The sequence below is a fragment of the Glycine soja genome, chromosome 4 (genome assembly GCF_004193775.1).
Source record: "Glycine soja cultivar W05 chromosome 4, ASM419377v2, whole genome shotgun sequence".
NCBI classification, from domain to species: domain Eukaryota; kingdom Viridiplantae; phylum Streptophyta; class Magnoliopsida; order Fabales; family Fabaceae; genus Glycine; species Glycine soja.
In genome coordinates, this window is record NC_041005.1 from 24,955,225 (window position 1) to 24,971,957 (window position 16,733).

The following is a 16,733-nucleotide window of genomic DNA, read 5'->3' on the forward strand; positions in this document are numbered from 1 at the left end:
TCTCAGGTCACCATGAGTTCCCCAATCCTTGCACCAGAAACCAAAAAAGGTCCTTAGGTTAACCAAAGGTTCCAGAAACAAACCTAGCTATTCAATAAAACAACACAGGTAGACGAAATGAAACGTACCTGTCACGGTCTTTAGCGCAATGGAGAACAACAAGCTTTGATGTTAACAGAGAAGAAGAGAGCGCGAGAGAATACACGGAGAAGAAGAGAATACACGCGAGAGAAGGTTGCGTCAAATATAATTTAAAATGTAATTTCAACATCGGTTTTCAATAAAAAAACTGATGTTAACAAATTGATGTTAAATGATCATACGTTAACATCGGTTTTCTACAAAACTGATGTTAACGGATACACATTATTTACAATTATGCCACCGCGTGTATGTTAACATCGATTTTGTCAAAAACCAATGTTAATCTGTCGATGTTAAAATTGCTTTTTGTAGTAGTGGACGGTCGCACAAAGAACACAGAACAAGAAAACAACGTAGGGAATGATCGTGGTTGCAATTCGGTAGCGCCTCGGCTTCGTTTCCTCTTCTTTCTCTCTTCTCTTAATTTTTTCAACTTCTGAACCTTGGAACCCTTTAAAACCCCGATAGGGATTTTGAGAGAAGAGACCTTTTTGCCCTCCTTTCTTGGTATATTTTGTCTTCTTGATTGAAACACCGAATGGTTCTTTGCTTTGCATTGTAACTGGCGTTCAACACCATAAGTCGACTAGCAAGGATCAAAAGATCAATGAACGATAGTCCCCGAACGAAATTAGGATATGACAAAGGAAAACATATCCATGATGTACCTTTAGGACTAGGAAACTCAAGCTATAGCATGAACAAAACTTCTCTAAACAACAACAACAACACCAGCAATGTAACAGCTCCTACCCCTATTAGGCAGTGACTAATTATTCTAACTCAGCAAGTTTCCCAAACTCACTTCATGAAATAAAGCCACCAACATTTGTAAGCCAATAACCTTTTCCAATGGACTTGTTGTTGAGCCCCGGAAGCATCGGATTTTCGGCTAATGACCCATTCCTTCCGTCTTTTTTGTCAAATAACTTTTAAATTTGAAAGAAAAACAACAGTAGAACATTACACATAAAAATATCACTGATATGTTTATGTGTAGAGTATAGGAATAAGAAAATCACGAGCGTATACTAATTTTGGTGTACTAAGATTAGAGACTAGAACTACAACTTTCTAAAGCTTGACAAGAGTTAGGCCTTGTTTAAACTTTCAATTTAGTGATAGGAGAGACAGAAATGTGTTGACCTTGAATTCTATTATTTTTCTGTTGCTTTTGTTCAATTGCTTTCTAACATTAATACTAGTTGTTGGAAATTTCTAGTTTGGTATACAAATTTCTACTCTTACTAGTTATGGTTACTTTGGATTGTGTGGTTGACTATAAATTTTTCGATTAAAGTCCTTGTTTGTTAAAATTATGAAATAGTCAGGAAAATGTTCATGGTGTTGAGAAATTTGTCTAACTCTAGAATAAATGCTAAACTTATACTTTCTCACACTATTTTATCAACAAATCTTTTACTATTAGATGGACCTCACATACTGTAAGTCCTACTAAACAATAAATGAAAACAAATAAGAAATGAAAATTTAGTGGACTTCCCTTCATTTTTCTCTAATAAAGTATATTAATGCGATGTTAGAATTTGTTACTTCAATAATTTATATTTTTATTTAATAAAAAAAATCTAGTTCCAATATTGGATTCTTTCAATCACTCTGTTTATTTGTGTGTTCACCACTGTATTATTTTTACTAATTTTGTCATTAAAGGGAAAAGCATTATACTTCCTTATTCTGTTTCAAAACTTTAGATGCTTAAGGCTAGTGTACACTCACTAAAAAATATATGTTTAAGACCGATTTCTTTAATGTATTTGTTCATCGAGCTTGTTTATGGATACAATAAAGCTGTCATTTCTATTCTAATTTCTGGTTTCCTAACAGGGTGTAACGTTATAATAAAAGCACCATACTAAATTTAATATTAGTAGCATGCCCACTTTTATTTATTTCAAAACAAAAGTATGATCACCATGTTGATTCTCATTCCAATTCCAACCAACAGTCTTATCCATATAAAACATAATTTCCACCATTCCTGAAAAAAACAAGAAACCTAAAAGGGAAAATGCAGAAGTTTAAGAGGTGGGAAACAAAGACTAAAAATGAGGGACAAAAAATGGTTCTCAATACAGTGTTAGTCACTGCACTATGCCATGGTAAAAGAAGACATAACTAGATGTTGAATGTACTTCAAAGACATGTTTATCCCTAACAGGACCAAGATGGGTGCCTTGTAAAGCTCCTCCCTAGGCATTGTTATTAAGCTTTCTTTTGTTCATGGATAATCCTGATGAGGTCAACTTGTGGTGGCTGGTTGGTTGAAGTTCTCCATCTCATAAAGTAGGGAAACATAGTCTCTTACAATGCATCTTTGCACTTGGGGCAATGATGCAGCTAGTGAGGTTCTAACCGAAAAGCGTCTATTGTTGGTTGAAAACTATTTCCAAACCCCCTCTTAGGTCTAGGTTCACCCTAGGCCTTTGAGAATTTCTGGAAGGGCTTCCTCAAGGGCAAAGCCTTACGAGCCTTACAAACTATTTCCAAACCCCCTCTTAATTAAGTTTGCAAGACTTACTCCTATGGTAAGTGAATTTCCTATATATCTATGTCATCCTAAACTATTTATTAGTTTTTAAGAAGGAGATTAGGGTAAAAAAAAGTCTTTCATTTTGGTTACCTCTTTCAATATCAATTGTTGCTTATGGAATTTTGGATTGAGCTCTGGGAATTCCTATTTTAATTTTGGTCTAGCTTGGTATGCATTATATCTAAATGATAGCCTAGCTTGAAACAAGCTGATGATTACCTCTACTTCACTGTGTTATGCTACTTAGTGGAATTATACACCTATAAGAGAGTTTGTAGCTATCACTCAATTGTGTTATGCTACTTAGCGGAATTACACAATGCTTTCTAAGACGGTTATGTCATTAACCGTCTTAGAAAAACCAAACTTTCAAAGGCGGTTGTCTATGATGATCATCTTCGAAAATGATATTTTTTTGTTAAATTAAATAGCAAATTCTAAGATGATTTTTTGTGGCAAACCATCTTAGAATGTGCAATTTGAAGACGGCTTTTCACCAAAACCGTCTAAGAAACAAATAGTTATTGTCCTTTTTAAAAAAAAAATTAAAACATATTCTAGTTAAGACGCTTTCCGCCTAAAACCGTCTTATAAAGAAGTGTGTTTTTATTTTTTTAATTCAAAACCTCTTTTAAGACGGTCCTCTATAATAACCGTCATAGACACTTACGTGTACAATGCCAGTCAACTGACCATCGTTGAATTCACTGACCTACCATGACATGATATTTTAAGACAGTTAAAAACTGTGTTTGAAGACCCCTAAGAATCATCGTCGAATAGCTTTTTTTTAGTAGGGCCTATTTTTTCAAGACTTTGTTGTTATAAGGTAAGTCAATAAGTGTTTTTTATTTGGTCCACAGGAGTGCAGAATTAATTTGACAACTTAATTAGAAGTTCACCGAAAGTTATCACATTAAATGATACAAAATGTCTTTATTAAATTTTCTTAATTAAGACAAATTTACTTTTCTCTTTGATTAATTTTAATTATTTTAAAATTATTAGATGAGGAAATTGCAGTGTTACAATCACATTATCTCAAGTTATCAACAAACATCTCTAGAAACCAAAAAACGGTTCCATATTCTAGGTACACCTTATTTCATATAGAAAATCATTATAATTATTAAAAAGATGGAAGAATAAAAAACAGTACACGCATTGAAGTTATGATTTATACTTTAAAAATTAAATGAGGTATTTATATTTATAACATAGGAATCCATAAGAGGGGAATTATTTACGTTATATGAAAAATATGTATTTGCAATTTTTTTAAAAAAATGAGTTGTTCTATAAAATTTATAATTTAAATTTAGTATGCTGAAATTTACTATAATTTATCATCGCAAATCCTAAATGATGATCTTTTACAGTTTTAGGTAAAAAGCAAGAGGATAAACTAAAATATATAAATTCTTTTAAATGGTTTCCAATCGAAAAAGATAAATTTTGGATATCTTTTATCCACAATTTATATAATGCTTTCTAAACATGATATTTTTCCAAATAAAATTAAATCACATATAGTGAAATTAAATAAAAAAATTTATAAATAATTAAAATTTTGGCAAATATAATGATAGGTTATTAACGAGTGATTCAAAATTATTTGTCAAAAGCTGGAAAAAATATCAACCAAACAACTAAAAAAAGGAAAGATATAATTAGATAATAGTTGTTAATAATGTTTATGGTCTTAAAGCCTTGCTACTCTAATATAAATATAACCCAATCATACTCCGGAATCAATTCATTCAAGAGAAGTTCAAAAACAGTGTAACAAAAAGAAAAAGAAAAAAAATATGAAGTTCGCTATAATCACAATATTGTTCTCTTTATTTCTTCTTGACTTTGGTTTTGCACAACAGGGGGATCTTGACATATCAAGATTTGGAGGAAAACCAAATACAAATATAGGCCAGGTATCGACATGTAACATTGAACCAAAAAAATTCATTTCAGCATTTGATAAAAAAAATAGGCGTAGTCTCAAAGGTAGGATCTTTTTAATTATTATCACTTCTTCTTTTTAATTGATTTGTCATTTGCATATTCTAAAGGCTTTCTTAAGTGCCTGGACTCAAGCATGTGCATCACCAACTGCTGTCAAAATTGTGATTCCAGCTGGCACATACCAAATGGGTGCAGTTGATGTCAAAGGTCCTTGCAAGGCTCCTATTGAGGTTCAAGTTGATGGAACAATTCAAGCACCTGCAAACCCAACTGACCTTAAGGCGGCTCATCAATGGTTTGTTGTTCAATATGTTAACTCTTTCACCCTGTCGGGTAAAGGTGTTTTTGATGGTCAAGGGGCAACTGCTTGGAAACAAAATGATTGTACAACAAACAAGGACTGCAAGATGCTTTGCATGGTAAATAAGTATTAATATTGAAATTAAAAATATCTTGTGCCTTCTAACACAAATTTAACTCCCTTTTATGCTTTATTTCTCAAATGTCAACAGAATTTTGGTTTTAATTTCCTCAATAATTCAATTGTCCGTGACATTACTTCCAAGGATAGCAAAAACTTTCATGTGAATGTTTTGGGGTGCAACAATTTCACATTTGATGGGTTTAAAGTTAGTGCACCAAAAGATAGCCCCAACACCGACGGGATCCACATTGGAAGATCCACAGATGTGAAGATTCTTAACACAAACATTGCAACCGGAGATGACTGTGTCTCATTGGGTGATGGTTGCAAAAATATAACTGTCCAAAATGTGAATTGTGGACCTGGTCATGGCATTAGTGTTGGAAGCCTTGGGAAGTACGATGCTGAAGAGCCCGTTGCAGGTCTTCTAGTTAAGAATTGCACTTTGAATGGAACAGATAATGGTGTGAGAATTAAGACTTGGCCTAACACGCCAGGAGCAATTACAATTACTGATATGCATTTTGAAGATCTTACCATGAATAATGTTATGAACCCTATCATCATAGACCAAGAGTATTGTCCTTGGAACCAATGCTCCAAACAGGTATTTAATTCGTTATCCATTAATGTATAGGATGATGACATTATTTTAGTGACTAAATAGTTCATACACTAAATTGATTTAAAAGACTGATTTTTATTCCATTTATTGTTCTTATGATGGCATAGAATCCGTCAAAAATCAAGATAAGCAAGGTTTCCTTCAAGAACATTAAGGGCACTTCAGGAACTAAAGAAGGGGTGGTTCTTGTTTGTAGTAGTGGTGTACCATGTGAGGCTGTAGAGATGGCTGATATTGATCTGACATTCAACGGAAGTGCAGCAACAGCTAAATGTGCTAATGTCAAGCCCACAATAACAGGAAAAGCTCCTACTTGTGCAGCCTAGAATGAGCAACAATAATGGCCTTTTTCCTTATCAATTTTCTTTTACTATTTTTCCTATGTAGAGAAGCAAGCCATCCCCATTAAAAGAGGAGGTGTCTAGTAATTGTATTCTCCTGTGAATAAATACTTCAACGTGACTATGGTAAAATAATTATCATATATATAATGTTTCTTCAATAGCAAAAGAAGTCTTCTTTATTCATCTTATTAATTAGCTTGTAATATGTCCTAAATTCATACCCAAGTTTAAAATTTAGAAAATTTAGAAAGTGTCGAGGAATCATATACAAGTGTAGAACATGCAAACACAATGACTTCGTTTATTATTTATTAATACACTACAATAATAACTATTAATATACACTAAAAGACTCAATGGACCTTTTCCATTGGTGAATTGATTCAACTAATACATTGAAATGGTTACAAAACTAAACTTATTCAAAGTTACCTCAAATTAGATCAAACAAGTGTAAAATGTTTTTTAAAATCTATCATTGTCTAACCTATGAAGAAGATGAGATTAATAATTCTTTCTTGAGGTAAGAATTTTCTTAGTGGTCAAAATATTGTTGAATATGATGATATTAGAATGTCAAATTTATAAATTAGAAATTTTACTCAAGACTATTTGATGTAATACGAAGCTTTAGCTTAGTAGAATTTACTATTTAAGAACTTGAAATTTAGGTGAGAAATTTATAAGAATATTTTCATCTACTTAACTGTATTTTGTTGATATGGGTAGTAGATTAGACAAGTGCTAAAAAATATGGAGGTTTCAGGTGTAATACCCTATAGGATATAACCTCTTTCCTTCTTATATTACTAAATTATCAAAACTTAGTATAAAATAATATCAGAGTTTAATATGCAAAAATATAGAGTTTAAAGATACATTACATAAATAAATCCTTAATCTTGTGCATATCGCTTCGACATCATTTTCGATCACATACAACCCCATCATAGAAGGTTTCCCTTTCCTCGGTCTCACAATAAAAAATAAATGATGAACACAAACATCACAAACACATGTGCATTCAAGAAAACCTCCCATAACGAACCCATTTCGATTCTTCTAATTTGAAAATGCATCACCTTTTGGTCTCAAAGAGGTTTTGATAGCATTTCTTACTGCTATTAAGATGTCAGCATGTAAAGCGTCTTTATTTTAAAAGAAGCATAGAAAACTATGTTGTAAGACAATTATAATATGACTTCTATACAAATGTAATTTTTTTATTAAAAAAAATCACATCCTAAATTTGTTGGATCAAGTGGCTTCAAAATAATTAAGAAGGGGGGTTGAATTAATTATTAATAAACCTTTACTAATTAAAAAATCTGCCCTTCTTAGGCTTTTACTATAATGTTAAGAAAGTAAAGAATAGAAATATAAACTTAACCAAAATTAAAAGCGATAATTAAAGTGCATAGTGGAAATTAAAGAGTGTAGGGAAAAAGAAGACAAACACAAGAGTTTAAACTAGTTTGGCAACAACCCGTGCCTACATCCAGTCCCCAAGCGACCTGCAGTCCTTGAGATTTCTTTTCAACCTTGTAAAAGCCTTTACAAGCAAAGATCCACAAGGGATGTACCCTCCCTTGTTCTCTTTGAACAACCTAGTGGATGTACCCTCCACTAGAACTGATCCATAAGAGATGTACCCTCTCTTGTTCTCAGTTACAACAACCCAAGTAGATGTACCCTCTACTTGTACCACAAAGGATGTACCCTCCAATGTGTTAAGACAAAGTTCTCAGGCGGTTAGTCCTTTGAAATCTTTTGTTTTAGGGAAAGGGAAGAATCAAAAGAATTCTCAAGCTGTGTCGTTTTGAATTCTTTGACAAGGGAGAAGGGAGACACAAAAGAATTTAGGCGGTTAGTCCTTGGCGAATTCTTTTTGGCAAAGGGAGAAGGGAATAAAAACATGAATAGCACACTTTTGTTTTCAAGGTTTGGAAAACCAGAAAACTTTAGAAAACTTTTTGCAAAGGAAGAAGAAGAAGAAGTTCAAAGAGATTCAAAGGTTGTAAAAGAGTATGTGGAAAAGTTGTTTGTAAAGGTTGTAAGTTGTCTTTAAATGCAAATCAAGGTATTTCTTTTATAGATTCTTCAAGTCTGGTCAAGAAAACCATTGGAAAAGTTATAACATTTAGAAAAACCTGAAAACCATTGGAAGAGTTACATCTTTTGATTTTTCTTCAAAACTTGTCACTGGTAATCGATTACCAAATCCTTGTAATCGATTACACAAAGCATTTTTGTGAAAGGATGTGACTCTTCACAATTGAATTTGAATTTCAACGTTCAAACACACTGGTAATCGATTACCAATATCTTGTAATCGATTACACCATTTTGAAATTAATTGGAACGTTGTAAATTCAGTTGAAAGCTTTTGAAAACAAACTTTGTCACTGGTAATCGATTACAGGAATCTAGTAATCGATTACCAGAGAGTAAAAAACTTTGGTAACTTAGAAAATTTTGTGAAAACTTCTTTTGAAAAACAAAATTGTGCTATGTTTGTTTTTTGAAAAATCTTTTCAATACTTCCCTTGTGAAGTCTTCTTGATTTCTTCCCTTGGAACTTGAACTCATCTTTTCTTGAATCTTGAAATCAAACTTCTCTTAATTCTTGAATTGTTGACTCAATCTTGAAATCATTAACTTCTCTTGATTCTTGAATTGTTGACTCATTCTTGAAATCATTCTTTTGGGCTTTTTGTCATCATCTCTTGTTATCATCAAAACATCTTGAATCAACTTGATTCATCATCATGAAGCTTTCTTCTACAAAATTATTTTATGATTATTAAGTTATTATTTATATTTTTAATTATATATGAAATACTTTCAATATTATTAATATTAATAATTAAATATTAGTAATAATGGACTGTTAATATCAAAATGGCGAATGAATTAATTTTGGTCACTAAAATTGTACGTTCTGAAAGCCTTCTTGAGATGGAAATCTATTTCGGTGGCTACTTTGAAATTTATTTTGGGTAAAATAGTAACTAAAATTGATTTGATCGCTAAGAAAAAGAATTGTGTTGTTAACTAGTGAGCGAGAAAAAATTAGTGTTATTTCTGACATCATTGACACTATTAGGGACTAAAATGCAGTCGATCACTGAGTTATTGAAAACTAGGGCTCAAAATCAATCGTTAGAATTTCCATAAAACAAATTTAAATATTTAAATCTGTAGAAGCAAGCTTCATGATGATGAGTCAAGTATGAGTCAAGTAGTTTTGATGATGACAAAAAGCCCAAAAGAACCCAAAAGAATGATTTCAAGAATGAGTCAACAAGTTCAAGATCAAGATTGATTTCAAGATTCAAGAAAAGACATCAAGAAGAATCAAGATTCAAGAGAAGAAATCAAGAAGCAACAAGTCAAGACTTCACAAGCGAAGTATTGAAAAGGATTTTTCAAAAACCAAACATAGCACAATTTTGTTTTACAAAAAAGTTTTCTAAGTTACCAGAGTATTTACCCTCTGGTAATCAATTGCCAATTTCCTGTAATCGATTACCAGTGTTAAAATTTGATTTCAAAAAGCTTTTAACTAAATTTGCAACGTTCCAAATAATTTTTAAATGGTGTAATCAATTACAATATATTGGTAATCGATTACCAGTGTATCTGAACGTTGAAATTCAAATTCAATTGTGAAGAGTCATATCTTTTCATTAAAAGCATTGTGTAATTGATTACATGGTTATGGTAATCGATTACCAATGACAAGTTTTGAATAAAAGATCAAGAGATGTAACTCTTCCAATGGTTTTCTCAAGATTTTCTCAAGGTTATAACTCTTCCAATGGTTTTCTTGACCAGACATGAAGAGTCTATAAAAGCAAGACCTTGACTTGCATTCAAATGACTTTTGAACTTCTTTAAACAACTTTTGAGAAATCTTGAAACCTTTCCTACTCATCTTTCTTCTTCTTCTTCCTTTCCCAAAAAGCTTTCTAAGTTTTCTGTTTTCCAAACCTTGTTCTTCTGCAAGTGAAAATTCTGTAGAAAACAAAAGTGTGTTATATCTTTTCATTCTCTTCTCTCTTTTCTAAAAAGAATTCAACAAGGACTAATCGCCTAAATTCTTTTTGTGTCTCTCTTCTCCCTTTTCCAAAAGAACGAAGGACTAACTGCCTGAATTCTTTTGTGTCTCCCTTCTCCCTTTTAGAGAATTCAAAAGGACACAGTCTGAGAATTCTTTTGATTCATCCCTTTCCCTTAAACAAAAGATTTCAAAGGACTAATCGCCTGAGATATCTTTTGTTTCCCCTTATAAAGATTCAAAGGACTAACCGCCTGAGAATTCTTTGTCTTAACACATTGGAGGGTACATCCTTTGTGGTACAAGTAGAGGGTACATCTACTTGGGTTGTTGTAACTGAGAACAAGAGATGGTACATCTCTTGTGGATCAGTTCAAGTGGAGGGTACATCCACTTGATTATTCAAAGAGAACAAAGGAGGGTACATCCTTTGTGGATCTTTGCTTGTAAAGGATTTTACAAGGTCAAAAGAAATCTCAAGAACCGGTGGTTGCTTGGGGACTGGATGTAGGCACGGGTTGTTGGCGAACCAGTATAAAATTCTTGTGCTTCTCTTCTTCTTCCCCATACTTTTTAATTTCTATTGTGCACTTTACTTTTACGCTTTACTTTTGTTTAAGTTACATAACTTAGTAGTAAAGCCTAATTGAATCTAGTAACATTAAGAAGTTTAAGTTTTAATTAGTCAAGGTACATTAATAATTAATTCAACCCCCCTTCTTAATTATTCCGAGGCCACTTGATCCAACAAAATCACATTGTGACCGTGTTAGCAACAAGAAGTATTGTCACATAAAAATTTGGTTGTAAAAGTGGTTGTTGTTTTGTGGAAATGACAAATATTTTTGTCAAGGTTAGATCGCCTCAGTGTGCGACCAATAATTTTCAATCGCTTATCCATGATTTGCTGTTAGTGAAGCTCGCAAGTGGTTAGTGAAATTGTCTTCATCCATTTATCCTCTTTGTTGCTCCTCATTTTGGTTACCGATGCCAACATCATTTCGGGCCACTCCAATTTGATTTACATCAACTACAAAGATTTCACTTATGTGTTTGTTAGTGGTATTTTCTTTGTATAGAAGCAAATGACTTTGATGTTTTGATGATGATCATGATGATTTGATGCAAATGATGCAAATGCGCTTTTCAAGTTTAAATTCAAGATAATGACTCAAGAATACAAGACACAACATCAAGATGATCACTAGTATTTTAGGAAGGGAATTCCTAATTGATATAGCAAAAGGTTTGGCCAAGTAATTTAAGTTAAAAAGTGTTTTTCAAGATATTTACTCTCTGGTAATCGATTACCAGAGGATGTAATCGATTACCAGTGGCCAAAAATGTTTACAACAGCTATTAAAAATTTGAATTCAAATTTTAGACTGTGTAATCGATTACACAATATTGGTAATCAATTACCAACAGTTAATAAACGTTTTTAATTCAAATTTTAAAACCTGTAATCGATTACACAAATCTTGTAATCGATTACTAGAGGAGATTTTCAGAAAAATATTTCTAAGAGTCACATCTTCTCAAATGGTTTTTACATGACCACCAAAGGTCTATATATATATGTGACTTGAAACACGAATTTGCTAAGAGTTTTTCAGAACAACAAGTGTTATTCTCTCAAAGAGCAAAAACATTTTATCCTCTTGAGAATTCCTTGGCCAATACACTTACAATTCAATAAGGAATCATTTGAGTGCTCAGATTGTAAAATCTATCTCTTTCAAGAGAGATTCATTCTTCTCTTCTCTCTAAATTCTCTAAGGGATTAAGAGACCAAGGGTCTCTTGTTGTAAAAGAATTTTGAACACAAAGGAAGGATTGTCCTTGTGTGCTCAAAACTTGTAAAAGGATTTTACAAGATAGTGGAACTCTCAAGCGGGTTGCTTGGGGACTGGACCTAGGCACAAGGGTGTGGCCGAACCAGTATAAATCCGAGTTTGCACTTTCTCTTCCCTTAAACTCTTTTATTTATTATTGCTTTATATTTATATTCAGATTGTTCTATTTGAATCATTATTTAAGAGTTCATTTTTAAGGAAATTTGTAACTTGCATAGAAAGTGAAATAGAATTTTAATTGGGGAAATAGTTTGCAATATCTTAATTCAACCACCCTTTCTTAAGATATCTGAGGCTACTTGTCTAACAAGTGGTATCAGAGCTTCATTCTTTTATAAAGTTTTGAAGCTTCAAGAAAAATGGCCTCAACAAACTTCTTATTTCCAAAAGGAAATTCAATCAATAAACCTCCAATCTTTAATGGAGAGGGTTACCACTACTGGAAACCTGAATGCAAATTTTTATTGAGGCAATAGACTTAAATATTTGGGAAGCCATAGAAATAGGGCCTTATATACCCACCACAGTAGAAAGAACCACAATAGATGGGAGCACAACAAGTGAAAGCATAGCAATAGAGAAACCTAGAGATAGATGGTCTGAAGAGGATAGAAGACGAGTACAATACAATTTAAAAGCCAAAAACATAATTACATCTGCCCTGGGAATGGATGAATATTTCAGGGTTTCAAATTGTAAGAGTGCTAAGGAAATATGGGAGACTCTACAATTAACACATGAAGGTATAACAGATGTTAAAAGATCTAGGATAAACACATTAACTCATGAATATGAACTATTTAGGATGAATGCAAATGAAAGCATGCAAGACATGCAAAAGAGGTTCACACATATAGTAAATCATCTTGCAGCCTTAGGAAAAGAGTTTCAAAATGAAGATCTCATAAACAAAGTATTAAGATGTTTAAGCAGAGAATGACAACTTAAAGTAGCAACCATTACTGAATCAAGAGATTTATCTAACATGACTCTTGCTACTCTATTTGGAAAGTTACAGGAACACGAAATGGAATTGTTGAGATTAAATCAACATGAAGAAAATGACAAGAAAAAGAAGGGAATTGCTCTTAAAGCCTCATCTTCAATCCAAGAAGAAAGTGATAAGGAAATTGATCTAGATGAAGATGATGATCTTAGCCTTTTTGTCAAAAGATTCAACAAGTTTCTTAAAGTAAGAGGAAATCAAAGGCGGCCCAATTTTAAACCTAAACGAAGGACAGAAACTTCATCTTCTACTCCAAAATGCTTTGAATGCAATCAACCAGGACATCTGAGGGTTGATTGTCCTATCTTCAAGAAAAAGATGGAGAAGTCTGAAAAGAAAAATTTTAGTGAAAAGAAATTGAAGAAAGCATACATCACATGGGATGACAATGATATGGAATCTTCTGAAGATTCAGAAAATGAAGAGATAAACCTCTGTCTAATGGCTAAAAGTTATGAAAGTGATGAAGAGGTAACATCTTCAAATAACTTATCCATTTCTTTTGATGAATTACAAGATGCATTTGCTGATTTGCATAAATAGTCAATTAAACTTGCAAAGTTAGTTTCATCTTCTAAGAAAACAATTTCAGATTTAGAAAATGAAATTTCAAAATTAAATAAAGAATTAGATCATCTTAGAACTGAAGTCTCAATTTCTAAATCAAATGAAAAAGTTCATATCTCTACTATTTCTGACAAGAAAATATCTAATTCTTGTAGTTGTTGTGAAAAATATGAAAAAGAAATTAAAGAGTTGAAAAACTCACTTGCAAAATTTTCTTATAGTAAAAATAATTTAGATGTCATATTAGGAAAACAAAGATGTGCCTCTAATAAGGCTGGAATAGGATATAAACCTGAAAACAACAAAAATTTCATAAGAACCTCTTTACTTCCACACAAAAATATAATTCTAGTTCTATCACTTGTTTTTACTGTGGAAGAAAAGGGCATGGCATATCTACTTGCTACTTTAAGAAAAACTACGACAACATTAAAATGATATGGGTCCCAAAAGGATCTTCAGTCTACACTAACACACAAGGACCCAATAAAGTTTGGGTACCTAAGTCAAAAACTTGATTATGTAGGTGTCTTTGAGGAAGGAGTGGTACATAGATAGCGGATGTTCAAAACATATGACTGGAGATGCATCTAAGTTTACACATATCTCTCCCAAGAAAAGCGGGCATGTAACATATGGTGACAACAACAAAGGTAGAATCCTTGGAGTTGGTAAAATAGGTACAAATTCTTCAAACTCCATTGAAAATGTTCTACTTGTTGAAGGTCTTAAGCACAGCCTGCTTAGTGTTAGTCAATTATGTGACAAAGGCTATCTAATATCATTTGATTCTCAAAAATGTGTTATAGAACATAAGCATGACATTAATATAAAGCATGTAGGACATAGAGTCAACAATGTATACATGATAGACTTAAGCCTAAAACTAGATAACAATCATTGTTTTCTTAGCAAAGATGATGATCCATGGTTATGGCATAAAAGAATTGCTCACATAAACATGGATCACTTAAACAAATTAATTTCAAAAGATTTAGTAGTTGGTTTGCCTAAATTGAAATTTGAAAAAGATAAACTATGTGATGCATGTCAAAAGGGTAAACAAACTAGAGTCTCATTCAAACCTAAAAATATTGTTTCAACCACTCAACCCTTACAATTATTGCATATGGATTTATTTGGTCCATCTAGAACCATGAGTTTTGGAGGAAATTACTATGCTATTGTCATAGTTGATGATTTTCTCTAGATATACTTGGACATTATTCATTACTCATAAAAGTGATGCATTCCAAGCATTTAGAAAACTTGCTAAAGTTATACAAAACAAGAAAAATCTTAAGATTGCATCCATTAGAAGTGATCATGGGGGTGAATTTGAAAACAAATATTTTTGAATTATTTTGTGAAGAACATGGTATTGAGCATAATTTTTATGCACCTAGAACCCCTCAACAAAATGGAGTTGTTGAGAGGAAAAATAGGTCATTGGAAGAAATTGCTAGAACTTTATTAAATGATACTTGTCTTCCAAAATATTTTTGGGCTGAAGCCGTCAATACTGCATGTTACATCATGAATAGGGCCTTAATAAGACCCATTTTAAAGAAAACCCCATATGAGTTATATAATGGTAGAAAACCCAACATTTCACATCTGCATGTTTTTGGTTGCAAATGTTTTGTGCTTAATAATGGTAAAGATAATCTAGGAAAATTTGATGCAAAATTTGATGAAGGCATCTTTCTTGGATATTCATTGCAAAGTAAAGCATATAGAATATATAACAAAAGAACTATGAGTATTGAGGAATCCATTCATGTTACTTTTGATGAATCTAATGCTATCTTGTCAAGAAAGAATATGCTAGATCATATTGCAGAATCTTTAGAACAAATTCATATTCATGGACAAGATTCTAAAGGAAAAGGGAAAGGAAGCAATGAAGATCCTCCAGAAGAAGCCAAATCAAATAATGAACTTCCAAAAGAATGGAAAGCCTCAAAAGATCATCCCCTCGACAACATTATTTGTGATATCTCAAAAGGGGTAACAACTAGACATTCTCTTAAAGAATTATGCAAATAATATGGATTTTGTATCTATGATTAAACCTAAAAATATAAAAGAAGCCATAATAGATGATAATTGGATAATTGCTATGCAAGAAGAACTGAATCAATTTGAAAGAAACAATGTGTGGGAACATGTCGAGAAACCTAAAAACTATCCCATTATAGGAACAAAATGGGTATTTAGAAATAAGTTTGATGAACATGGAATAATCATTAGAAATAAGGCAAGATTAGTTGCAAAAGGTTATAATCAAGAAGAAGGTATAGATTATGAAGAAACATATGCTCCAGTTGCTAGATTAGAAGCCATTAGAATGCTCTTAGCATATGCATCCATAATGAATTTTAAGCTTTATCAAATGGATGTTAAAAGTGCTTTTCTAAATGGCTTAATTCAAGAAGAAGTATATGTTGAACAACCACCAGGTTTTGAAATATTGGATAAGCCAAATCATGTCTATAAATTGAAAAAGGTTTTATATGGCTTGAAACAAGCCCCCAGGGCTTGGTACGAGCGTCTAAGTAAGTTCCTTTTAGAAAAGGACTACTCTAGAGGAAAAGTGGATACTACTCTTTTTATAAAGAGAAAATCACATGATATTTTATTAGTTCAAATTTATGTTGATGATATTATTTTTGGATCCACTAATGAATTATTGTGCAAGGAATTCTCCCATGACATGCAAAGTGAGTTTGAAATGTCAATGATGAGAGAACTTAATTTCTTTCTTGGATTGCAAATTAAACAAACCAAGGATGGTATCTTTGTCAATCAATCCTAGTATTACAAAGAGTTAATCCACAAATTCGACATGGAAAATGCTAAGCACATGGCTACACCAATGAGCACTGCTTGCTATCTAAATAAAGATGAAACCGGTCAGTCAATAGATGTTAAGCAATATCGAGGTATGATCGGATCACTTCTTTATTTATCTGCTAGCAGACATGATATAATGTTTAGTGTGTGTATGTGTGCTAGATTTCAATAATATCCTAAACAATCACATCTTAGTGCTGTTAAAAGAATCATAAGATATTTAGTAGGCACTATGAACATAGGTTTATGGTATCCTAGAAATTCCACATGCACCTTAATTGGATATTCTGATTCAGACTTTGCCGGTTCTAAAATAGATAGAAAGAGCACAAGTGGAA

General features: G+C 32.3%; 1 protein-coding gene and 1 non-coding gene across 2 annotated transcripts; both read left to right on the plus strand.

Moving 5' to 3' along the window:
• Positions 1–2,478: 2,478 nt before the first annotated feature.
• On the plus strand, positions 2,479–2,629 carry LOC114410951. Its single transcript, XR_003666342.1, has one exon. It is a non-coding gene; the product is annotated as a U4 spliceosomal RNA (small nuclear RNA).
• Positions 2,630–4,457: 1,828 nt separating this feature from the next.
• Positions 4,458–6,216, plus strand: LOC114409542 (polygalacturonase-like). The gene is made up of 4 exons (XM_028373034.1): positions 4,458–4,626; positions 4,765–5,076; positions 5,170–5,688; positions 5,814–6,216. The coding sequence occupies exons 1-4, from the start codon at positions 4,507–4,509 to the stop codon at positions 6,030–6,032; spliced, it is 1,170 nt and encodes a 389-aa protein (XP_028228835.1). The 5' UTR covers positions 4,458–4,506; the 3' UTR covers positions 6,033–6,216.
• The last annotated feature ends 10,517 nt before the right edge of the window (positions 6,217–16,733 follow it).